Below are 26,189 nucleotides of genomic sequence, written 5' to 3' on the forward strand. Positions count from 1 at the left end.
CGTTCTATTTTATGCACTATCAGAAAACAACAATATTTTTAAGTTTTAGTTTAAGGAATTTATTATTGAATCACCATATTTGAAAATCTAAGTGTAAAGAGAACATAAATTAGCAAATACCAAACTTGAACCGATTAGAGTTGTTCACGAGCTGAGCCAGAGCACACGTTTGAAAAGCGAGCCGGCTTGACTCCGCTCATTTATTTTAACAAGTTGAAAAGTTGAGATCGAACTCTACTTGTTGAAAGCTTAAGATAGCTCATTGATTTCTTTTACAAGAAGAAAAAGATAACTCGATTTTATTTGACTTTTTTATTTGTGTTTGGTATTAAGAGTTGTAGAAACTCAGCGTTATTTGACATCTTTATTTTGTTTATATTTGATATCAAGATTGGTAGCGGGTCAAGTTTTGATGTTCGGTTAGTCTTTTATGTTTTCTATTTTTTTTTAATTTATATTGAATGATTCTGATATTTGACACGTATTATTAAAAAAAAGTAAAAATAAAAGAGTTATAGTCATTTGGTAGAAAAAGAAGAAAAAAGCACGAGAACAGCTTCAAAACAAAAACAAATAATGAAGCACTAATAAAATCAATTAATGTATTATTTATAAAAAGAAAAAAAGTGAAAAACAAAGACAAAAATAAATGAAAATATTATGTTGATAAATAGTTTTTAGGGAACACTGTTTTATTAATAGGTTTTTCACTAACACTAGTTTGAAAAAAAAAACTCGGTTTCTCTTTGGTTATAAAGTGTTCATTATCTGCTAAAACCAAATGAACAAGCATATAAATAATTGATTTTAGATTTTTAGGCTTGACAAAATACAGAATATAAAATGTAAGTTGATTGAACCAAATAAGGGTATATAAGTTGGCTGTGGCTTAATGGTAAAGCACTCACTTTACAAGTGAGAGGTAGAGGGATCAAACCTCTCTATCACCTATATATGGGAGATATGAGGGATGACCCTGGCTTTCCAGGGTTCGAGTCCTGATCTCACCCGGTTTTACCGGCTTCTCGCTGTCGTGCCGTTTGGCGGGCGTGGGGGTCGGGTTTTATCCGGTGAATCCCTCAACAGGTGGACCGCTAGGGGCTCCGTCCGTCCGGACTAGTGGCCGGCTCGGGCTACCTTTAGCCAATGGAGGTCGCGTACGAGGTAGCGGCGTTACTTAGTTGGTCGTTAAAAAAAAATAAAAAAAAAGGGTAAGGCCCCACCACTCTTCTGGTAGAATCCTTCATAAATGAATTATTAATGAACTCATTGCCCTACATTTGACTAAATCAAACACGCGTCTTCTTCATAAATGAACGAAAACTAAACAAAACCCGTTGGGAATAAATGCACGGTCTCCAGTTAATGATAACTTCCCCAAAAGTTCACATTTTGATCTTGTCAGTGTAATATGTTCCAAGTTATTACAATTATGTCTTCCACTTCCCATTCTCCTCCTTTTCCTTATTATTTTTCTTTCTAGTTCTCCTTCTCCATATCTTGATACTGAAGTATCTGGTAATTATTATCCTCCTAATTATGCTTGCTATTGGGATTATTGGTATTGCGTTTGGTGTTATGATTTTTCTACTTGGTGAGTTTTCAATTGAGGGAACCGCACTCATTTATAATTTAATGTCTCTGATTCTAGATATTAATGATTTCATTTTCGACTTTGTACAGTAATGTGTACATTGTTTGGGAAACCAGAAACTACTAAAAAGAAGTCGGATGCATTAGAGAACGACGACTCTCGGTTTATTCCACTTGCCATGGTCCAATTCCTTGAAGACATTGAAAGGGAAAAGCCTATCAAGTTCACCTCTCAACAACTAAAAATAGCAACAGACAACTTCAGCGTCAGTTTGGGTTCAGGTGGGTTTGGCATAGTTTACAAGGGAATCATCAACAATAACACGCCTGTAGCAGTGAAAGTACTTAATGGGACCTCTAACAAGCGAATAGATGAACAATTCATGGCAGAAGTAAGTACCATGGGAAGAACTCATCATCTTAATCTTGTTAGGCTTTATGGATTTTGCTTTGAATCAAGTTTAATTGCTCTTGTGTACGAGTTCATGGCTAATGGCTCGTTAGATAATCATTTGTTTAAAGCAAACAAAGAGGATATGCTAGGGTTTGACAAGCTTCACGAGATTGCGGTGGGAACCGCAAGAGGCATCACGTACTTGCATGAAGAATGTACTCAAAGAATAATTCACTATGATATTAAACCAGGAAACATATTATTGGATTCAAATTTATGTGCAAAAGTAGCCGATTTCGGTTTGGCCAAATTGTGTAATAGGGATAACACCCGTATAACCATGACAAGGGGACGGGGTACCCCAGGTTACGCGGCTCCGGAGCTCTGGATGCCTTTTCAAGTTACACACAAATGTGATGTTTATAGTTTTGGAATGCTTCTTTTAGAGATCATTGGGAGGAGGAGGAACATGGACGTGACACTCGGTTGTAGCCAGCAATGGTTCCCGATTTGGGCGTGGGGCAAATATGAAAAAAAGCAGTTGAAAGATTTGATGATAGTCTGTGGGATTGAAGAGAAGGATCAAGAAGTGGTGGAGAGGATGTTAAAGGTGGCTCTTAGTTGTGTCCAGTATAGGCCCGAAACTAGGCCAGTAATGAGCTTCGTTGTTAAAATGTTGGAGGGCATGTCAGAGGTCCCTGAGCCTTTAAATCCATTTACACATTTGTTTGCAGGGACTAACGAACCCAGTGATTCTTTGGCTCAAATGGCATGAAATGTTGCAGATTGGTCTTCATCTGAAGTTGGAACAAGATCGGTTGTAGTCACCGAGACATCACTTATGATGAAAAATGAGATTACAATGGCCTCCGAATAACCATGTGAAATGTCTTGAAGATAAAACGCTTCTTGAATTTTGAGGCTACGTTGTATTTAGGATTGTAGAGTGCATGCATACTTGCTTTTTATAGTCAAACTACTCTTATCTCGTTCGAAAAGGATAATGTATTCCTTTACATCACTACTAGAAAATTGCTCGACTTGCTACGCCATTTTCCGTTGGAAATGCGTAGGAAATCGGTGTTTCCAACACATTTCCAACAAAAACAGGCGTGTGGGAAAAAGCCTCGTGGGAAAAAATTTTCTACGCATTTCTAATACATTTTCCAACGCATTACTTACAAAAATATGTCGTTGGAAGTTTCCAACGCATTTCCAACACAAATAATTAAACCGTTTATTTTCACTTTCTTACACATATTAAATACACTTTCTTACGCATTTCCTACACAATCAAATTAATTTGTTTTTTTTATTTTCTTATATTTTCCTACACAATTCCAACGCATCTAAATAGTTTTTGTTTTTATTTTTCTACACATTTTCAACGCAATTAATCATTAATTTAATTTATTTTCTTTGCATTTTCATCCCATTGATCTAATATTAGTTTGAATTGTTTTTTCTGCACATTTCAAAACAAGAATCCAAATACAATAACATAAACTACTACAGAAAAAAAAAAGTTAAATATAAATCAAAACATGTTTTACAAATTAACCATATATACAATAACTTGAATTAAAAGTTTCAAAATATAGCACTAGCCATAAGAAGCTTGATTGCAAAATCACAAGTACTAACTTGAAGACTAATTTTTTCGTATTCATTCTTCATATTCCATACGCTTTTTATTTGTTTCTTTCATTGTTCTAGTTCTCTTGTGTTTCGTGTCTTTTCCAATCGTTCTTCCATTCCGGATCAAACAGCCTATACCTAAAAATTTGTTAAAACAAATATAATAGTTAATAAAACAAACAGTATATGATTAATAATCATACCTAACGTTTTCTAAAGCGAATCGAACATCAAACTGCTCGCCTTAACAGTTGACGGGTCAATCAATCGGATTCGTTAAACTGGATTTAAAAACCTAATGACTGTTATAATTTAATTATATATATAGCATAGATGTGCACATTTTCAATAAAAACTATATTTGTATACATAATTTGATAATTTAAGAAGAAAACACAAGTATAATGTAATAGGACAAAATAAATTAAATTGAAATGCATATTTAGGTTATGTGTAGTGAAGGGGCTACAATTGAGGGTGAATTGTGACATGTGACGCCCAGTCAGCATGGAGTGAAAATTTGTTTTTGGGGTGTAATGGTGTATGGGCTACAAGTTAGGCCCACAGTTTCTTTTTTTATTATTTCCTTTTTATAACTAAACTAAACAAATAAAAACCAGTTTATTTAAATAATTAGATAAAAATGCATTAAAATTAAAAGGAAATACAAAAAACTTAAAAAACATAACTAATAATGCATTAAAATTAAAAAAAAATACATAACTAAAAATATTAAAAAACATAACTAAATAAAATACTAATATCCATAATATTTGCGCATTTTTTCCATTCGTTGTCGTTGCAATAATGCGGCATTTTCGTGTAACCCGGCATCTTTGAGGGATTTGTATTCTTCAGTCATTTCCCGCAATTCCAACATTTGGGCAATCTTTTCGTGTTGTTTGTCGGTTTCTCTCATGGCATCGTTGAGTTCCTCGACACACTTTTTGTGTTTTTTGATGATTTCTTTCATGGTAGCGGCGAGTTCCACGAGTGTCAGTTGGTTCGGGTTGTTTGTAGGATTCATTTTGTTAGATTTTTTGAAGAAGGTTTATGTTTATATAGATGTGAAATGAAGAAGAAGGATATGAAATAGAGAAGAAGGTATATGTTTATATAGATATATAATATATTGTTTTAATTAATTTTTTTTTATTTTGTACCGTTGTCAAACGGTCAAAATAATAAAATATTATTATTTTCTCAAAGTTTAGGCGATAAAAAGAATCCGCCGCCGCCCCAAATCGCCCAAAAATCGCCGGGGGGCGGTGTTCTAGCCCCAAGTAACCCCATTTCGCCCCCAAACATCGCCCACTACACTTGACCTTATGAACTTAACAGTGGCTTCCTGAGATAAACACATTAAGAATAAAGAATTAAACAATGACATAACTATATATTCTTCAATATCACCTAACATGTAATTAGAAATCAACTAGCTATTAAACAGGTAGTAATCAACTAATTAGTTTACAATATAAGCCTCAAACTTTCACAAAATATAGAATATATAGTTAACAATAATAGATTCGCATAAATCAGTTCTTAAAAATCAAAAGAAACTCACAAAAATACATAGTTAAACGGCCGAACAGATTACATAAATAAATAGTTAACATACCTTGAGCATAGCCAGCAAATCAAATAGATTAGGAGCTTCTATATTCTGCTATGATAGTGCAGCTCTAACTTTAATCACACTCCATCCTCCAATACGTCACCAAAGCCAAAAAGATAAATCACAAAGCTAAGTATTCAATGCAAATTACTACCAATTGATTTGAAGACCTCCACATGAAATTGATTTTCCAATATGTTAGAATATACATATACTAAATAAAAAGAATACATTGAACTCAAATCAGAAGCAAAATCGAACCTCTTTGGCGGCGATGAATTTGTAGATTAAGGACAATATTTGGATTTAGAAACCAAAGAAGTAGCTTTGCAACCTCGATCCCACTCTCTAATTACTCTCTCCGCTGTGCATACAGTAATTGGTGCTAAAGATCAAAAGTTTAATTGATGAACATACAAAAAAAAAAAAAAAAAAGAGAAATTGTGATTTCATGAGAGGTTACCGAAGGGGTACAAAGGTCCTCGGTGGTTTTGAGAAGTATATAGCCCTGTTTCCTTTCCGTCAACACAAGATTTACGAAATCAAACAAATTAACATCAAATTACAGTTATTATTTCATTAAAACTGAATTGAGTGATGGTGTTATTACCTCAACGATTACAGATGAGAATTTGCCAACACGGACGTCTTCGATTCTCTTAAAAATACACAAAATTTCTTCACTTATTTCCAAATCCTTTCTCATCTCTCCATGAATGAAACTCCATTCAAGAAACCGTTGTAAAATATGATGTCCAATCAACTTAAAAGAGGGAAAATTTAAATTTTGAACAAGCGGGAATTCAAAAATATGTAGTGGGAAATTAGAAAGTTTAGTTATTATATGGAGTATAATTTATAAGAGGGAAACTAAAATAAATTATAAATGAATTTTAGAAAACCCATTAAAAAATCAAATATTTACATAAAAATTAAAAGTTTATCTTCTGTTAATAATAATTTCGTTCATATTATATGTATTTTGTAATATTTATAATTTTAGACGGGTCGTCCAAATGGTTAGATAGGTCGTCTAATCATCAGAGCAAACTCTCACTAGAGGTAGCCTTTAGACGAGCATGTATTTTAAGTTTAATAGATGTATTATATTATGGTGCAAACAAGTCAAGCCGTTTGTTAGCTACTTGAGCTTGGGTTGATATAAACCTTGAAACAAGACGGTATTGCTTTTTGAGCTCAAGTGGAGCTGCTTGAGCTCAGATTGATGAAAAGCACAAAACACATTGACATTTGCGAGCTACTTGAGATTGAATTGATAAAAAATCGAAACGAGCATATCCACCCGCGAGCTACTTGAGCTCAGAGCCTCAGATCGAGAAAAAAATGGTCGAAACAAGCCAAGCCGGTCATTAGCTACTTGTCACACTCCAACCTAAGGCTGAAATGTCGAGGCGCGAACATATTGCTCATAGCGCAAAGACACTAACAATAATAATAATGTCACACCCCAACCAAAGGCGACGAAACATGTCGGGGTGCAACGTGATTGGATAAATACACAAGACGCTATTAAAGCGACAATATTTAATCAACTCATTTTATTTCATAAAATCAATAAACAACACATCTTGTTCATACAAAACAAAATTAATATAAGTAAACATATATAAATTGTTCGTTTTGCTAATATCCTAATAGTCTTGGTAACGTTTTTCGTCAAGTCCTCAAGTCAACAAAAGTCAAACCTGTAGCATTGCATAAAATAAAGTTTATCAACACAAAGGTTGGTGAGCAATTTCATGGTTTTTGAACAAGTATATATATAATAAGAAATACCACAATATTGTATACAAAACAATAAATAAAAGAAACAATTTGGATAATAATGAGATCGCTAACACATTAGCGACACCTACCATAAGAGAATACCATATGGTTCAGGATTTTTATATGAGGTCGTTAATAAGAATACATTAACGGCACCGTTTATAAGAGAATACCAAATATATTCGGATTTCATGATCTCGTTAATAAGAATACATTAACGGCACTGTGCTATAAGGGAATACCAGATAGTTCACGGATTTATGAATCAACCAACCAAAAGCGGTAAACACATAAGCACATAAGCATGTAAGCATAGAACACCAAATCGAGCATTTATTTAAGTAAAGTATACAATAAAGTTTGTGGTTTACGACTCAAGTATAAAACATTTAGATAGAAATAAGTATGCAATATCACCCCCAAAACGAAAGATGAAAAACGGGGAAATGAAAGTACTCACGCTCAAGCTATAAACTTGATTTGGTAAAAATAGCGAGTAACCGGAAGGATAAGGTTCAACGGGCAAAGTCTAGGTGAAAGGGAGTCTTGAATTAAAAGGGTTGTCTTGAAGGTCATTAAATGAAATAAATGTTGAGAAATGTAAACAATTAAAGTTCAAGGTTTAAAAATGTAAATATTTAATAAATTGTAACTATAGTCCTTTAAAATGTAAGTTTGCTCGAACCCGAGTTAAAGTATCTAACCTTAATATTTACTTAACCTATGTTAAGTAATAGGGTGGGAGAAATGCAAAAATGCAAGTTCCTTTGGGATAAAGATACTAAAACGGGTCTTAATGAGTGTTTCGGGTTGTTGGTTCGGGTCTTGATAATTGGTCAAACCCAAAGTCAACTTCCCAAAATAAAGAATGTTATGAGATAACTCAATAAAACTTATTAAGACTTAACCAAGTATGCAGTTCTATTGTTTTAGAACTAATAACGCACGTTAAGCGAGTGCTCGGTTTTGTCGGTCCAAACTATGTTATGAGATCAAGTTGGATCCAACAATTCCAAGTACTTAAAGAAATTTACAAGTCTTGATAGCTAAAAACACACTTGTGTGTCTTAAGCGAGTAAAAATCGGATCGGTTCAGTTTTCATCTCATAATGCGTTCCTTGATGGTCTCCACATGCCCAAATAACCAAGAACTTGTACAAATGAATTTAGAAACTTAAATCTAACATAAAGCATGTTTAAAACAATTATTTAACAAAACTAGGCACAAGTTTGGTTCACGGTTTAGACTATTTACGGTTAAACCTAGGTTAGTCTCTACAAACCCCCACCATAGAAATTCATAAATATGACAAACAAACTAAAAAGAGCATAATTTAAACAAGATTAATTTGTGCAATAAGTTATGTGTGTGTGTATATATTAAGAACACGAAGTCCTCAATGAAGCCTTGCCTTACGAGGTCTGAAACTTAACCAACCGGAGTCGGAGAAGTAGCTACCAAAGGTAAAAAGGGTGTGTATTATATATATTTTGTACCACCATAAACAAGTATAAATAAGACTACATAAGCTAATTAGAATGAAAGATTAAACTTGGTTTGACATTTGGAAGTCAAACCTTCAAGAACACATAAATAAACAACCTTGGATCTATGGAGAATTTAGAGAGAATTTGGAGATGTAGCAAGTGCAAAAATGAAGGACATAGGTGTGTATATACAGGGTAAGGGTCAAAGCTTTTTTGCAATGTTCTCTTTCATGTTTACATGCAAATAGGTTGGTTAAACAAACAAGCAAAACACAAAACAACAAGAAAAACGAATATATGCAGACCTGAGGCTGCCACCCACGAACCCCTGCCCCTTAGTGTCCGCGCGGCGCGGCGCCCTCTAGGGGTGGGTTTGGTCCAACTCGTCTAGCGTGGTTCGTTTCGCGTCCGGAAGTTCGTTTTTGATGTAATTTGCTCGTTTTAAAGGCGTTTTCGAATCCGTAAAAGAGGTTTTTCAAATTAAACAAATGAGAATGATTTAGTAACATAAAATCCAATATTTTATATATTTGAAATGTTCGGGATATAAATCGGGTCGGTTTACGTGATAAACGAATACAAATAGAACCCGAAATTGACGAATGTCACAAATAATATCAATAACTATTTAGTTTATTTCATTCAATCCGATATATTAGTTCAAACAACTAAACAAAACAGATATTTGATAAAATAATATAAGACAAAATTGTTATTTTATTTAACTATCCTAAAGTCCAACATCTAGGTTTCTTCACCCGTTGATATCATCTAGTAAAGCACATGTAATATGCGTAAAATAAAATGAGTTGTCAACAAACATGTTGAGTGAGAAAACCACTAATTTGATATATAACAATACTAAAACAAACAAATCATGTGCGTTAATGTGAGTAATACAATTGATATAACATATAAGTGACGTTTAACCATGATTCATCGAACACAATAAGTGGCTACTAAGACACCTTGTGATCATACTTAATAAGATAAACTATGATGGGCATTTCCCAATGCGATAAAACAAACAGATAAAGCATATTATTGCACATAACATCAAATTGCATACAACACAATAAGCAAATAATGATTCGTGATTTAAGATATGATATGAATAAATATTTATTTTGGTATGCATAAAGCCCCAAAAAGTGAAGAGTGAAAATGAGGATAGTAATTAACTCATATTAATGAATAGGCGAAATAAATACTAAAATAGAAAAATAAACAAGTCCCGAGCTTCTAACGTGCTGATTGATCCGACACGAACAAACTTGAAACTTTGAGACATTAAAATAAAATTAAAAACAAGAACATAGCCTCTAGAATTAGATCAAACGGATGTATAAAACTCAATATTCGAAATATTTAATGTTTAAGCGAACATGTACTATTCAGAATCTGAACTTCGAATCTGGAGTCGGGTTCTGGTCAATTTACTCAAAATGTCAAGAAAAACATAAAAGTTCTCTGACCCAAAAGCTAGTTTTGACCAGAAGTAGTAGCAATCTATTAAACACATGAATTGACTTTTATAACTCTAAACGATTCAGGATCAAATTGACCCTCGAAACTCCCTCAATCATTGAAATTGATTGAGGGCTTTTGCTTTATGAACAAAAACATACAAAGTCACAGTATACAAGTTACCCGTATGATAGTTAAATGATGAGAAAGTTCGAGTCAAAGGCTTTTGAAGCACCAAAGTCAAACCAAGAATAAGGTATTGAAGAAGAAACTGAGCTAACACCAAGAGAATACCATGTACAAATCTTTTTAGAGGTGGAGGCTGAGTTTTGCAGAATAATTTTACGGTTTTGATAGTTTAGTTTATATAGTAAAAAGTCTAAAACGTAAATTTTAGTCAAATAACTCGATTAGGCAATAGAATAAGCGTTTAATGACGAAATAAAATATCGAATTCGTTTTTGATAGCAAGGGAATGAATATTGATTAGCCTAAGGACCAATGGAATTTTCTCGTAGCTTCATTCACGAGATTCGAACAAAAAATAGCACGGCTTAACATTAAACGAAGATTTTAAACGATTCTGAATTGACCAGCATGCTGCTCACATCACGCAGCCTCCCTAGGGTAGTTCCCCACGTGGCGTGGCTTCGGGTATTTGTCAACAAAGTTCATTTTGTCACTTTTAGTCCCTGTAGTTAAAAAAAATGTGTTTTAGCTATTTTAAGGGTTTTTAACGGGTTTTTGACGAGTTTGAGTAACATGAAGATGCCTTTTCTCTATTATAGCTTGTCTTAGTTCAATTCATCTGTTGCCTTTAGAAAAATAGCGGGATCAATTATGAAAATGACATCGTCTTCCCATCGAAATGAATCAAGAAGGAAAGCCTTTATGATGATATAGTTCAATTTATTTCTTTTTGGTATTACAGTTGTTCTAATAATGTAGTGTTATTTGGACCGACTAGTTGATCAATCCTTTGATGTTGCGCCATTTAGTTTCTTTTTGGTCGTGGTCTCCTTTCTCTCTCTCTTTATATAAGTTATGGCGTGTTAAAAAAATCAATAATAACTATGAATATATAGTTGCATTTTTTTCTTCAAATTTCCAACGCATTATTTATTTGTATTTTTTATAAAATGTATTTTTGACAAAAAGAATATTACAAAAATTTACGAAAGGACAAAAACCAAAAATATTTTTACTTTTTTTCACTAATATGCATTTTAGATTTAAAAAAATTAGATTGTTATCATCAATGACTTTAGTATTAAAAAATAGTAAATTTATACTATTACAAATAAAAAAATAACTTAATTATTATATATTAAACATTAAACATAATAAGAAGTGCGTGGTAATTCTTCCTACACACTTCTAACAAAATCTATCATTTGTCTTTTTTCTTACGCATTTCTCGCTAACATATTAAATAAAAGCGTGCAACTATATTTGTTGTTGGAAATGCGTAGGAATATTTGCTACGCATTTCCAACCCAATTACCTTTTGTCACTCTTTTGTAACAATTCTGTTGCAAATTTAGGGTATTCTTTTTTCGTTGGAAATTCGTTGGAAATGTGTAAGAAATGGCGTTTGTAAGAAATGTGTTGGAAATTTTCATAAGAAACATTACACTTTTCTAGTAGTGCATGTTAAAAGTTTCAATCAAAATTTGCATGATTGTAAGATATTTTTGGAGCTTCTATTCCATTTACATATTGTCTTAATATTAGGGCTGTAATTGAGTCGAGTCAAGCTAAGGTGTGCTCGAGCTCAATTTAATCGAGATGGCTCAAGCTCGACTCATTTTCTTTATCGAGCTGAAAATCTGAGCTTCAGCTCAGCTCGTTTAAATCTTGAACCGAGCTCGAGCTCGTCAAGCCGGTCTCCTTTAATTTTTTTGTTATTTTTCTATTTTATTTATTTATTAATTTTTCATTTTTTTATTTTACAAATTTAATTATAAAAGACAAAAACTATAATTTTAACATACACATATATAAATTTTATAAACTAGAGAGTTTATAACTTTATATGTTTTACTTTTGTTATTTTTTTATAAGCTTTTAAGGATTGAGTTGCATAATATATGTATAATTTTTATTTATTTATCTATTTATTGGTATGTTATTATTATATATAGATATTAAAATTTAGGTTTTAATCTAAACGAGCCAACGAACCGAGCTAACGAATCGAGCCAAGATCGAGCTAACCATGGCTCAAGCTCGGCTCGTTTAGAAATCGAGCCAAGCTCATTTAAAATCGAGTTTTTTTCGAGCAAGCCGCAGACTTTTTGGACAGCCCTAGTATTATATATGAATATATATTTTCCCTTTTTGAAGTTCTTGTATATTTTTTTTACTGTGGTAATACTTTTTCACGTTAAAGATTCTTCTGCATAGGTACACTATGTTTTATGCATTATAGATTGTAATATTGTCAAACTTGGTAGTAAAAAGAATTAAGGTTTAATTACCATAAACTTTTATACGGTTTGGTCAAATACAAAAGAAATTAACGTGCTACACGTGAGTATAAGGTAGAGTAATTATATATACAAGTAAAGTAATTATGTAATAGCATCATAGAGTAATTATCATAGAGTAATTACATAATTACTTTACTAATATTTATATAGTTACTCTACTTGACTCTCATGTTTAGCATGTTAATTTCATTTGTACATTAACCTTCTCCAACTTTTATAATCTCAAAAATCTAATTTATAAAAAAATTATTTCAATGGTTTAGTTTTTTTTATTTATAACATTTTGTAAAATAGACACTTAAAGAGTTAAAGATGTTCTGAACGCTTTAAAAGTTAAGTTGAATGTTATCCTAATTAAGTTGAAGATCACAATATTTTCATAATGTGTTCTTATATTTTCCAAACTATCTGTATCTTGTATAATATTTACATTTCATACCCTAAATTTTCATAAATGTCAACAAACGCTCTAAACTATATGATATTACACTTTAAACCTCGTGCTTACATATTTTGCCCATGTTTTCAAGTAATGAATTTTGTTAATCGATTTGTTTACGATTTCAATCTCGTTAAAGTTTAAGTTCAACATGGCAGACATGTAGTAACTGGAAGGGTGACAACATCGTTAAATCGAACCTCATGTCTAGGAAAGTAATGCGCATAAATCCCAATCAACCGTGGGAACCGGTTACCTTTGGGGAGATGGACGATAGTGTTTTAACCTATTAGGCTAAAGCATGTCACACCAATCGTCTTATGAACTAACATAACTTTGATCGGTCTTGTTTTGGTTTAAAACATTCTAGTCTGCGTAACTCTAAATAATTAAAATTCTTAACTTAATCTAGGGCATCTCGTGACCGATTCGACAACTTCGTGCTCGTGTGCAATCAATCAACAATGTGAGTTCATAGCCCCTTTTTAAACGTTTTATACATTGGTGTGGAAAACATGCGCAATCAATTTGTTTACATGTTATTTGATTCAAGGTTTATTTCATGAAATTCATTATGTGTGATTATTACTAGTGTATCGCATTTTCAACCATTAACTTATAAGCTCGTGGTAGTACGATGATAGTTTTATTTGCCCGACCCACCCACTCATGCCTCGAGTATAGGTCCGAGTGTTCAAAATACGACAATCGTTAAACATTAAACATATTAGTCTAAAAATCATGGGATTAGACAACTCATTAAATGTATTATGAGGTTCGGTTGCAATAATCAAAGTACATAAGTAATTAAATATCACATGAAATGTCTTTCAAGCACAAAAACATTTTTTTATTATTTATTTTTAAAGCTTATATTCTCACCAACTATTTTTAGTTAACACTCTCGCATGTTTTTAGGTAACGAAAATTAAGCATTGAAGATATCTAGAGGAATCCATAAGTTATTAATAAATGAAGTGTTATGTATTTTCTTGTTGAGGAATGAGTTGGTTTATTTTAATTAAAAGTGTTTACATTTAATTTATTGCTTATAATTTCAATCTACATACGCTCGGCGTTTCCTTCATCGTTCAAGGGGAGTGACAAGTGATCCCACCGCTCCCCAGTTGAATCATTCTACCTCAGTGATGACTTAAGACCAATGGCCTACATATGACTAAATCAAACGCGATTTATAAATGAACATAAACTAAACTAGAAAGTCTATATTTCTTGGCCCATAAAGAAAGAATGTAGTTTGTGACAAGTTCACCAAAAGTCTATGTCACGAATTTAAATGACACCTTGTAAACTTTATATAAACCCAGATTTTGATCTAATTTAATTATATCTACATCTACATCTACATCTACATCTACATCTACATCTACATATATAATAAAAGAGTGGATTTTAAGCAACCGTCTCCTACTTTTTAGCAAATTTTTTTTAAAATTGTCACATGACATTTTTTTTAATTTTTTTCTTTTTCAATTAAATACATTTCATCAAATCTTTATAAATTGTCATATGAATTTTGTCAAATATTTTTTTTCCTTTCATTAAAATACTTTTCATCAAATATATTTAAATTGCTACATAACATTTTGCATTTTTTTATTATTTTCTTTTCATTAAAATATTTTTTTTATCAAATCTCTTTAAATTATCACATTACATTTTTTTATTTTTTCCTTTTCATTAAAATTAAAACTGAATCCGCATATAACGGGTTTTGTAAACAACTAGACTGTGTCAAAGGTAATTCCATTTTCACCCTTCAGGCTTAAACCTAACAATTCCTGTTTGATCCCGAAATACCAATCAATAACAATAACAGATCTCAGATTATCCGATTAGTACTAGATCTAGCTCATAATTAACACCGATTCAGTGTTGTATATATATGTATATATATTATCAATAGATTAGTAGTATAATATTAAGGTGAAGCTTGAGAGAGATCTGGACAGCAAAACTTCCCAAAAACTTTTTTCAAAACTTACATTAAAGTGAACAGTAGTTCACTATATATAGAAGGCGACCTGGTTCGCTAACATCCCCTAGCGAACCAGCTTACCATTCGTTACATAATTTAACATAACGAACCACCCTCTGATTCGTTAACATCCCCTAACGAATCAGGAGGGAATACATTATAATGTCTTAGTTCGCTAACATCCCTAGCGAACTATACTTAACCTTAACGAACTAGTCTTAGTTCGCTAATATCCCTAGCGAACTAGACTTAACCTTAACGAACTAGTTAATAATAAACATTAAATATTACATTAATTGATAAATAAAACATTAACGATAAATACAAAGACTCTAGACGCAAAACCATGCACTAACAGACACCCCCTCGTCTTGAGCTCTTTGTGTTTAACTTATTTGAAGCGCTTGGACTGGCAGTCTCTGCAACTATGAATTCCATGTTCGTGACACACACGAACCACTCGTTGGAATTGCATAGCCAGGTCGTAATCTTCTTGGCGTTCAAACAAAATCTGCTTCCTGTGTAGCACGTCGTTGTCTGTCTCTGATAAATTAACCAACCACATCGGGTCGATTATCTTGATGAGCTCAGTCTGCAGTCCTCGACCACGAACAATAACGGCCTCGTCAGTACGATTGTCATAGTACCAACGATTGAAAGACAGATAAATATCTTGTGGCATTGCCTTCACAGGAACCTTTTTCATTATCTTTGGCGGCTTCACTTTCAAGACAAGTTTCTTCCAGCCGGTCCTTGGATCAATCTCATCAATGCGCTTACATCTTGGGACCTGGGGCTTGAAGAATTTGAAGCCATGATTGACCTCGAACAGTAAGTGTTGATGAAACCACTCAACCGTTCAGTGACCCCCACGATTGATAAATGGACGTCTCGCGAGGGTACGTACATCCCAACGCGGTAGAGTTAAAACATCCATTATCCTCTCATAATACTGGACACCCTTTTCCCACTTGACTATACATACTTTAAGGTCAGAGTCATAAGCCCATGAAACAATATCACCGTATACCTTTGAAACAGTCTTGAAGGTAGTCACCTGATTAGTCTCAATCCAAGCAGCAGCAGTATCTTTTCTTTCTTGATCTACATAACGATAAGCACTGATAATTTTACCCATTTTATGACGTTTGAACCATCTTTCTACTTCATCATCAGTCACTTCTTTGAGTGAAGGAACTGTTCGCTGCACAACCTTTTCCAGTTCATCCTCAGTCTCTTTAATTACATCTTCATGAAATACGGAGCACCTTGATCAACGTTTGCGTGTTGATACAAGTCCGGGTACTCTTCAGCTGTCACATCCTCCATCTCAATCTCTTCATCCTCATAAATAAAATCAGTATCCATACACAACGGATCAACTTCCAATTCTTCCTCAGTGATCACGTCGACATCGGGCTCAGTCTCTAAAGCAGTCAACTGATCGTCATTCAGCCCATGCAGAATCGAAATCTGCTCCCGTGTCAAGGATCTAACCACAAACTCACCAACCTCTATCTCATCTCTGTTTACCACACTACGAACCACCCCTGATCCATCAACAAAAATCACTGTGTTAGCTGCAATCATTTCAATTGACTTGGCAGCTGTTGGATCTTGATAGGTAATTATCTGCTTGCTCGAATCCTCACCGCCACTAACACTAGCACCAGAGGATGAACCATGCGATTGTTTAGGCTCACCTCCTGCATCAGATTCGTCAGGATCATCATCGTCATTCTTAAGTTTCTTGAGGGCATCTTCTTTACATGTTAATTGTAAGATCAACTCTTCTTGTTCATTTAATTTCACCCCCTGAGACTCAACAATTGTACGCAACAATTTAGTCTCCTTCTGACAGAAAGAAATGTAACTCATCATTCGTCGTTGATTCTCCATGAGTCTTTCTTGAGTTTGACAGTCAGCTGCCATTTGATTTTCATATAGATGTCGCAGATTTAGCAGCATTTCAGTTTGACGACCTGGTGGCAAGTTGTATACAAATGGATGAACAGGTTGAACAGGTCCTTGAGGCCGAGTAATTCTCATGAAAGAGACATCACTAGGCGGAGGTGGAGGAAGAGTAGTTGTTGGCGGAGGAGGAGGTCTCATTGATGTGATAGGAGATACTGTAGACAATGCAGCAGAAGGCCTCGGTATCTCGGTCAACGCCATTTGAGGAATTAGACTGAGCCTCTCATGTGACACCAACGTCGTTGTCAAGGTAAGCATCGGAGTGCTAGTAGTTAGCGGCACCGCCGAGCTTTGAGTAGTAGATTGACGTGGTGGTGGGGTTCCAATGATTACCCCAGCCCCAGCAGACACACGGGGCTTCTTTGATGGTTCACCAGTAGCCACATCTTTTCCCTTTCTTTTTCTTTCCAGCTGTGCTTTCATGGTGGCAGCTAGAGCAGCATCGACTGCATCCTGTTGTTCTTTAAGAGCTCGTTCACCAGCTCCACCATCACCATCACCATCATCATTGTCACCATCATCATCTCCACCATCATTATTCCCACCTTCACTCTCGGAATCCGAATCATCGTGGATCCAGCGCTCATTAGGAGGACATACGTAATCCGGATTGATTATATGACCAATCATCCGTTTATCCTGTGGCTTTTCTTTTCTATAGATTAACATACGATGCACCGTTTCAGCTTTCATATGTCCCATATCAAGAACATCGTTCACCAACGATCGATCAATCACCAAGTTCGGAATCAAATCCTGAATAATTAAATGTAAAAAGCGAGGGTACATCAAGAACTTCTTTGACGGTAGAGTTTGCTGAACTTGCTCTTTCAGATGATCAAAGATGAGTTCTGAGTAGTTGAAAGGCTTGTTCAGGATTAGAGCAACAAATGCCGATTGCAAACTTAGTCTACACTCATCAAAACCACCGCGACGCCCACTCATACAATGAAGTAAAACATGTAGCAGATACTTGTATGGTGGACACAACCCATTCTTGTTCAACATAGATTTACGAATATCACCTCCATAATTCAAGCGTGTGAATAAACCCCTAACCAATGTCCTGTCAAATTCACTCGGGTTATCATCACTATCGTCAAATTGAAGTACCCGACGAATGACCTCAACATCAATCGTAATTGGAATCTGATTAATTGTAGCTCGAACACAATTATCTTCCTCAACATATTCCGCCGTGGTCCAAAACTGCCTAATTATGCTAAGATACACTTTAGGTTTAGCAGTGATTGCAAAGTGTATCTTTGAACGTCGTAAGAAAGTCAACATAGCTCCAAACGTTCTCAAATCAGTCACATCATGATCAACATAAGCACAAATGTTGTGCTTCTTATCGAACGGCAATAAGATCACTTCAGCTTGTTGATCTTGTTGTTGTGGTTGTCCTTGTGGAGGTTGTTCCTGTGGCAGTTGATTTTGTTGTTCTTGATCAGCCATGTTTTACTGTATAAATAAAACCGAATATGAGAATAGATATCAGAATAAATTAACTGTATAATTAATTTAGATTAATTAATTAAATTTTTTTTAATTTTTTTAAAATTGTCACTCGTTGGGAATCACACTGATTCGTTATAATAAGATAACGATTCAGGCGATTCGCTATCAAGTAAATGTTTTAACGAACTGAACATAGCGAATTACTATTTAATTTTAACGAACTACACGCTAGTTCGTTATATTTTAAGCGAATTCAAATCTGATTCGTGTAACATCTTATTCGCTTAGCTAGTTCGTGTAAAATCTTAACGAATTGGACACGAAACAGTTCTAATTCGCTAAGACTAACGAATGGTCATAATTAAGACTTGTTCTTTGACTTCACAAAGTCAAGGTCAAAATTAGGATGAACACAGATAGTCAACAATATGAACCTGGGGACGATTAGGCCATAACTATCGTCGAATCATCACAATAATGAGCTCGTTGTACTCGGAATTACATACATAATCGAAGACGAATGAGATTAAGACTCAAAATCTCTAAGTACATAGGTTAGACGAACCCACAATAAACACCAATAACATGAAACAATAATTAACCCAACAAACAACAATCAAAACATGAATGAAGCCCACCAAGGGTATCGGAATATGATTCCGATCACAATGACATCAAAAACATACAGTTATTAACATAAATTACACACAAATAGGTTTCAAAACTTTGGAAACCCTTAAACTCTTAAAAGTTTATAATTTAACTAACAACTCTTAGCCATTTTTGACGAAAATTATATCGCCAGGATCGGCTATACCTTAGATACCCAAATATATCTTTGAAATATCCAAACAAGAAAGTCGAGATTTCAGAGAAAATTTGAACAGGGTTTCTTAAAGATGAAGGAAGAAGGTGAACAGTGAACGCCTGTTCGTTTTCTTGTCTTATATAACATAGCACGCAACCCAAGGTACTGCTTGGACGAATCAGACGATTCGTTTAAATTAAAGTTAACGAATTGGTCCATTCGTTAACTCAATTCGTTACCTTATGTTGGCGAATCGCTACTTGATTCGTTAAATTAAAGTAGCGAATCAAGTCTTGATTCGTGACGCAATTCGTTAAATATACATAACGAAGGGATGATTCGTTACAGAGTGCGGAAGCGAATTAGGTTAGCGAACCAGAAGCTAGTTCGCTAAAGAATCACCTAGTTCGTTATCCATAAATAAAGAATTGGATTTTAACGAAATAAACTCTTTTATTTAATTTTAAATTAAGTAATTAAATGAATTAATTAAATGAAATAATTAAAGAATTAAATAAATAAATAAATTAGGTTATCGAGAAACCCTTTTATCCCGACAACCAAATACGTTAAGAATGTTTTAGATTTCCGAAACATAACTTAAAATTATTTAAGTATTTTGTACAAAGAAGACGAAAATATTTTTGGTATTTTGCAAAAATTTAAAGAATGTATTTCCAAAAAAAATAGACAATCTTTTTGTGTTTTTTAATGATTTTATCAAAAACAGTACATATTTTTGTATTTTTGATGAGTTTGAGCAGATAATCATATTGATCAAATTGCCCTTCCATCACAGTTTTATATTTCAGCGATATTATGACTGGCGATAAGTCGGTCATTGGTATTTTTATCCACATAAATCTAATAACACACATTCAAGTATTTTTGTGATATGATTAAATAGTTCAATTAAATCACAGAATATCAGAAACTATCAGCCTCTAATCTCGGTTCAAGCTTAATTTGATTTTTTGCCAAATCACCCCAACTTGACTTAAACCATTATATTGTTGATCAAAATTTTGATACCTATTTTGAAATTTTGAGCAATGCATCAAGTTTCCTTTACTGTGAGTGAGTATGCACGAGTCCATCTGTCGGCTTACATACATTGTATCACCTGGGGTCCGTTTCTTAATGGTATTAAGACGCACGCAAGGGAGGAACAATTGTATGACTAACAGCGGATATTGATCAAGTCAGTAATTTAAATTGTACGAAGTACAGCGGTGATCAAGTTTAATGACTTTGGGTTTGCTCTAGAAGGCGAGTGAAATATTCATGCTCATGAATACCCAGATGGTTAAGCCGCATAAAGACTCACAGTATCCAAAATCTTAACGCTTGTTATTTGCTTTGTTTTATTTTTGGGTGATCAACAAATATAAGGCTTGAGTATGACTGGTTATTACATTTCTGCCATCCTCACCGAGACTTTTGCTAGAGACTAACACCCCTTTCAATTTGGCGTTTCTTTATGTTTATATCACATACTTTACTCTACTGGGTTGTTTTAAGACCTACCAATGCACCAACGCAATTAAGCATACAGTCTTTTAAGCTTACTTTTTGTTGAATTTGGGGTCAAGGTAATCAATGTACTATCACGTTCTCTTTTTGCTTCAAAAACTCAAAATTTTGAGGAGCATAAAATAAAGAAAAGATAAATTTAATCGCCCCAGTTAACTTAAGTTTATAAATAAATGGCTAACCATCAATTCACAAGTGAATCATAGGACCAAGACATGCAAGCATGCTTCACAAACTTAAATAACCGACGTAATTTTCAGCGAGAAAATAATCTAAAAACGTCTGCAAAAATCTTTTTGGTTTTTCTTTGTACAAACTTTAAAAACACAAATTTTTTTTTTCAAAAAAAAATTTTATAAACAAAATCACTTTCACAATCTTTTTGGATTTTCGGATTTTTCTGTACAAAACATTAGTCAAATTTTTTTTTGTTTTCAAAATTTTAAAATGTTTTTGGTTTTTCTAAATATTTGAAGAGAAAAACATTAAAGAACAAAAATAACAATATTTTTAAATTTTGGAATTTTTTTAATGTTTTTGGATTTTATCTAAACAAACGAAAACACACTCTTTTTGTATTTTCTAGATTTTCACCCCCTAAAACCAAAATAAATTTTAAAAGAAAGATATGACAGAAAATAAAAATAGTCATCCTTGTTTAAGGATATCAGCGAGGGTCTTCAATCCGTTTAAATCAAGCAAAAATTTAAAACGCGCTTTGTCAAAAGCTTTAGTAAACAGATCGGCTTTCTGAAAATCAGTATGTACTTTCTCAAGATCGATTAATTTCTTTTCATAGCAATCCCGTATAAAATGATATCGAATTTCGATATGTTTCGTTTTAGAATGTTGTACGGGATTCTTGGTGATACTAATAGCAACAGAATTATCAATCAAAATAAGAGTAGTAAGAAACTTCAAACCGTAGTCGCGAAGATGTTGTTGTATCCACAAAAACTGGGAACAGAAACTCGAGGCTGCAGCATACTCAGCTTCGGTGGTTGAAGTGGAGACCGTTTCTGCTTCTTACACTGCCAGGAAACAAGCCGGTTTCCTAAAAATTGACATCCTGCAGTCGTTGATTTGAAGTTGATCTTGCGTCCTCCATAATCTGAGTCTGAGTAAGCAGTAAGAACGAAAGTATCATCCTTGGGGTACCACAACCCGATGTCTGAATTTCCCCTCAAATACTGAAGAATTCTCTTGACTGCAGCTAGGTGAGTCACTCGTGGACTTTCTTGATACCTAACACAAAGACAAACAGCAAACATAATATCAGGGCGAGAAGCCGTTAAATACATTAAAGAACCAATCATGGCACGATAGAGGGTAGGATCAACGGAATCCTCCAATTCATCCGGTGATAAATTGTGCCCTACTGGAAGAGGAGTTGAAGGGATTTTTCCGGCAAAAATCTTGAATCGGCTCAAGACGTCATTCACATATTTAGTCTGGTGAATAAAAATTCCATGAGCAGACTGGTGAACCTGCAACCCTGAAAAGAAATTCATCTCTCCCATCAAGCTCATCTCGAACTTTGTTTGCATGGACTTCTCGAACTCCTTACACAATGTGTCGTTTGTAGACCCAAAAATAATATCGTCAACATAAATCTAGACTAGAAGAAGATCGTCACCAAAAGTTTTATGAAATAAAGTGCAGTCAACAGTTCCTCGTTTGAAGCCATTATCAGTCAGATGGCGTGCCATACCAAGCTCTCGAGGCTTGATGTAGACCATATAGGGCCTTGTTTAATCGGTAAACACGGTCTGGATAATCAGGATCTTCAAAACCAGGTGGTTGTTGGACAAACACTTCCTCGTGTAATTCACCATTGAGAAAAGCACTTTTAACATCCATTTGATAGACCTTGATATTATTATAAGCTGCATAAGCCAGGAAGATTCGAATCGACTCTAATATTGCAACTGGAGCATATACCTCTGTGTAATCAATACCCTCTTGCTGATGAAAACCTTGCACCACTAGACGTGCTTTGTTTCTGACAATCACCCCTCGATCATCCTTCTTACACTTAAATACCCACTTAGTCGGAATGGCTTTCTTGACTCTAGCAGGTTTGTCTATTAAATCCCAAACACCCAAACGTGCAAACTGCTGAAATTCTTCTTGCATAGCTTCTACCCAAGAAGGATCTTCAAGTGCCTTACGAGCTGTCATTGGCTCAACTTGAGATAGAAAGCAATTGAATTTAGCAATATTCACAATTCCCGAAGAATGTAAGTTAGTGTAAGCACACAATATGTTATTATCACTTGACGAAGCAACTTGATGACGTGTACGAACGCCCACATCAAGTTCTCCAATGATATTTTCCTGTGGATGATATCCATGAATCCGAAGAGTGGGATTCTCAGGAACAACAACATTATCAAATAAGTTAGTGTAATGTTCACCCAACTCGGGAGATGAAACATTATCAGTGTCAAGATCAATAACTTGAATTTCAGCTTGATCATCATCAGAAGAAGTAGAAACATTATCAATAGCAACTGGAGAAACAACTTGAGATTCTTCAGTTGGAGCATCTGGTTGAGCTTCAACTTCATTAGAACTTGAAGATCTTGGAATGGTCAAATGATCTTCAAAGTATGCTCGAACCAGATCTTCATCGATGTGTTCAGTCGAAGGAGTAAAAGAATTAAATAAACTATCGTAGTCAAACATCCAGTCTGGACCTTTCCCTTGAGGAGGAGTTGTGTACTTTTGACAGTCCACATGGTACCATTCTTCAACACAACCAGATGTGAAATTAAAAACCCTTTTCTTTGGAGATGCATATCCCAAGAAATACCCTTCGATAGCTTTTTCCTCAAATTTACCCGAATCCTTCTTCAACATTGTACACGGACACCCAAATGGTTCCAGGTACTTTAAATTAGGTTTTCTATTATTTAAGATCTCGTAGCTTGTCTTCTTGAGTCGTTTCACTGTTAGAACTCGATTAAGCGTATAACAAGCTGTATTCAGTGCCTCATTCCAAAATTGGACATGAAGCTTTGAATCAGCGAGCATTGTGCGTGCAGCTTCAATCAGAGTTCTATTTTTCCTTTCAGCAACACCATTTTGTTGAGGTACATAGGTTGCACTATATTCTCGATGAATTCCCTTTTGAATACGAAAGAAATCCAATATAGTGTTTTTAAATTCAGTACCATTATCACTACGGATTCTCCTCACCTTTTGTTTATACAGTGATTCGATCTTAGTAATAAGATTTTGTACCAAAACCGGTGTTTGATCTTTTGAACTCATAAATAACACCCATGAATATCTTGAATAATCATCTGTCACTACAAGACAATACCAGTCTCCAGAAATACTCGCACGATTCACTGGACCAAACAAATCCATATGAAGACGTTCAAGAGGAGTATCAATGGAATTCAATAACTTAGAGGGATGTGTCTTCTTCTTCTGCTTGCCCTTTTTGCATGCAACGCAGTGATCAGATAACTTAAAATTCCTTAACGAGACACCCTCAACTAAGTCATTTGCCATTAAATAATTCATCTTTCTGACATGTATGTGACCCATTCTACGATGCCATAGAATCGAGTCTTTCTCGGTTGCTTTTGAGACAAAACATGTTTCGATCGATGTGGATACCTTAGATCTCATATTTAAGACATAAATATCATTTGATCGTGGTGATCGCATGACAACCATGTCCTCGGGGATAACATAACCCGGTTTCAAGATAAGACATTCTTTGTCAGTAAATATCGTAGTGTATTTTTTATCACAAATCTGCGATACACTCAATAAATTATGATCAAATTTGTCGCAATAATTCACTTTCTCAAACGTAATGTGACCATTTGAAACTTCACCCTCTTCTGTGATCATGCCCCCAGAATTCCCAGCAAACGCTACATAACCCCCTTGAATATTTCTTACGTTGGTTAATAGGTCGAGATTGCCAGTGATATGACGAGAACATCCGCTATTCATGATCCAGTTTTCACCAGAAATGGTCTTGGATGAACCCTACACACAAACAAAAGTGATTAGTTCAAAAAGGCAGCCCAGGCCTCAGTCTTGGGCACCTTTTGGTTTTCTCTTTGATCATTAACTTTAACAGATTTCAATTGTTGTTCAACCACTTGTGAATAAGTTACCGGCTTCCTAGACTTTCGTCTTAAGTAAGCTGCCTGAACAATGTTTGAATTCTTGTTTTGACATATAGGTTCAGTTGGAATGAATTTTGGTTTCACTTGATCGTGTGTCTCATTGACATGAAGAACCTTCCGAGGATTCACATCAGAGAACAAAATATGAGTATCATCAGCATACGACACAGGTCGTTTTAGGATCTCCTTGACCAATGGAATTGGCTTAGATTTGTCCTTGATAAAAGGATGAAGATTCTGATTGTTCTGCTGACTACAATTCCTCACAACATGACCTTGTTGACCGCATAAAAAAACAAGTTCGCATGTCTACATGATGATGTTTAGAAGTAATTAGAATAAATGATGCAGATGGTTGATGATGACTCACATTTTTAGTCATGCTCTTAGCAAACTCATCAGATAATTCAGATTTCTTCTTTAAATAAAAATCTAAATTAGAACAGTTCAAAAAACTTTTTAGTGTATCTGTCCCAGTTGACTTCACAAAGTTAATCTTCTTAGCTTGTTTTAAAAATTGTTTTGCCTTAGTCAATGGATCAGATTGAACTGATGTTATTGTTTGAGCATACACACGTTCAAGTTCTTGAATTTTTGAAGTTTCATTGACAAAAACACTCTCAATAAGTTCAGGTTTGATAATACTTATTGGAATATCTTTTTCAGTGAACATCGTATCCATTCCTTTTAACTTAAAAACTCTAGCCGAAGAAGACTTAGAACTTGGAGGATTAATGAAACGCATTAAGTCCTCGTCAGAAATCTTTGGTTTAACTAACTCCTTTGTCCTCACTGGTTTGGTTTTCACAGTTTCTTCCTTGTTCATTTGAGATTTGAATGAACCATACACAGCTTCCTCAAACTCTTGAGGTTCGCAAAGAATATGATTAGAAATAGGAATGTTCTTATTCTTGTGTATTATCTCAGGTTCAAACACATCTTCAATAATCACGTTATCAACATTTTCAACAAAGACCTTTTTACTTTCCACATGAGGTTTTTGAGGAGCAACTTGGGGTTTGACAATTTCAGGTTTAACCAATTTAGGTTTTTCAGAAATCACATATTCTTTTTGAATCAAATCCTCTTTTTTTCTTGCAAAAGGATTAATTTTATAATCATTATGAAAAGGTGGTGGAATTTCAACAAAACCAATACATTTCTTAGAATCTTTTTGTTTTCCAGATACTTCAATAATTTCATTCAACAGAAAAGATGAATTCCTAAATTTTCCCAATTTGTTCTTCAATTCAAGAACCTCATTCTCAAGCTCAGTTATCTTAGAACGATGTTTCAAAATTTCCTAAAATTTTGGTCATTAGTGGTCATTTTCACAGATAACT

The 26,189-nt window shown here is 34.3% G+C and overlaps 1 protein-coding gene across 1 annotated transcript; it reads left to right on the forward strand.

The window, feature by feature from the left end:
* Positions 1 to 735: 735 nt before the first annotated feature.
* Positions 736 to 2,975, forward strand: LOC143580306 (G-type lectin S-receptor-like serine/threonine-protein kinase At1g34300). The gene is made up of 3 exons (XM_077063378.1): positions 736 to 869; positions 1,211 to 1,594; positions 1,684 to 2,975. Exons 2-3 carry the CDS (start codon positions 1,540 to 1,542, stop codon positions 2,760 to 2,762), a joined length of 1,134 nt encoding a protein of 377 aa, XP_076919493.1. The 5' UTR covers positions 736 to 869; positions 1,211 to 1,539; the 3' UTR covers positions 2,763 to 2,975.
* The last annotated feature ends 23,214 nt before the right edge of the window (positions 2,976 to 26,189 follow it).

This window comes from Bidens hawaiensis, unplaced genomic scaffold (assembly GCF_021521415.1).
Source record: "Bidens hawaiensis isolate Kalapana, Puna unplaced genomic scaffold, B.hawaiensis_p1.1 tig00030316_1, whole genome shotgun sequence".
NCBI lineage: Eukaryota > Viridiplantae > Streptophyta > Magnoliopsida > Asterales > Asteraceae > Bidens > Bidens hawaiensis.

Excerpts from the sequence above, each read along its gene's own strand:
- LOC143580306 (XM_077063378.1), top strand. The coding sequence starts at position 1,540 with ATGCTTGCTATTGGGATTATTGGTATTGCGTTTGGTGTTATGATTTTT. Across the intron at positions 1,595-1,683 it reads TGTTATGATTTTTCTACTTG|TAATGTGTACATTGTTTGGG; the intron begins GTGAGTTTTCAA and ends GACTTTGTACAG.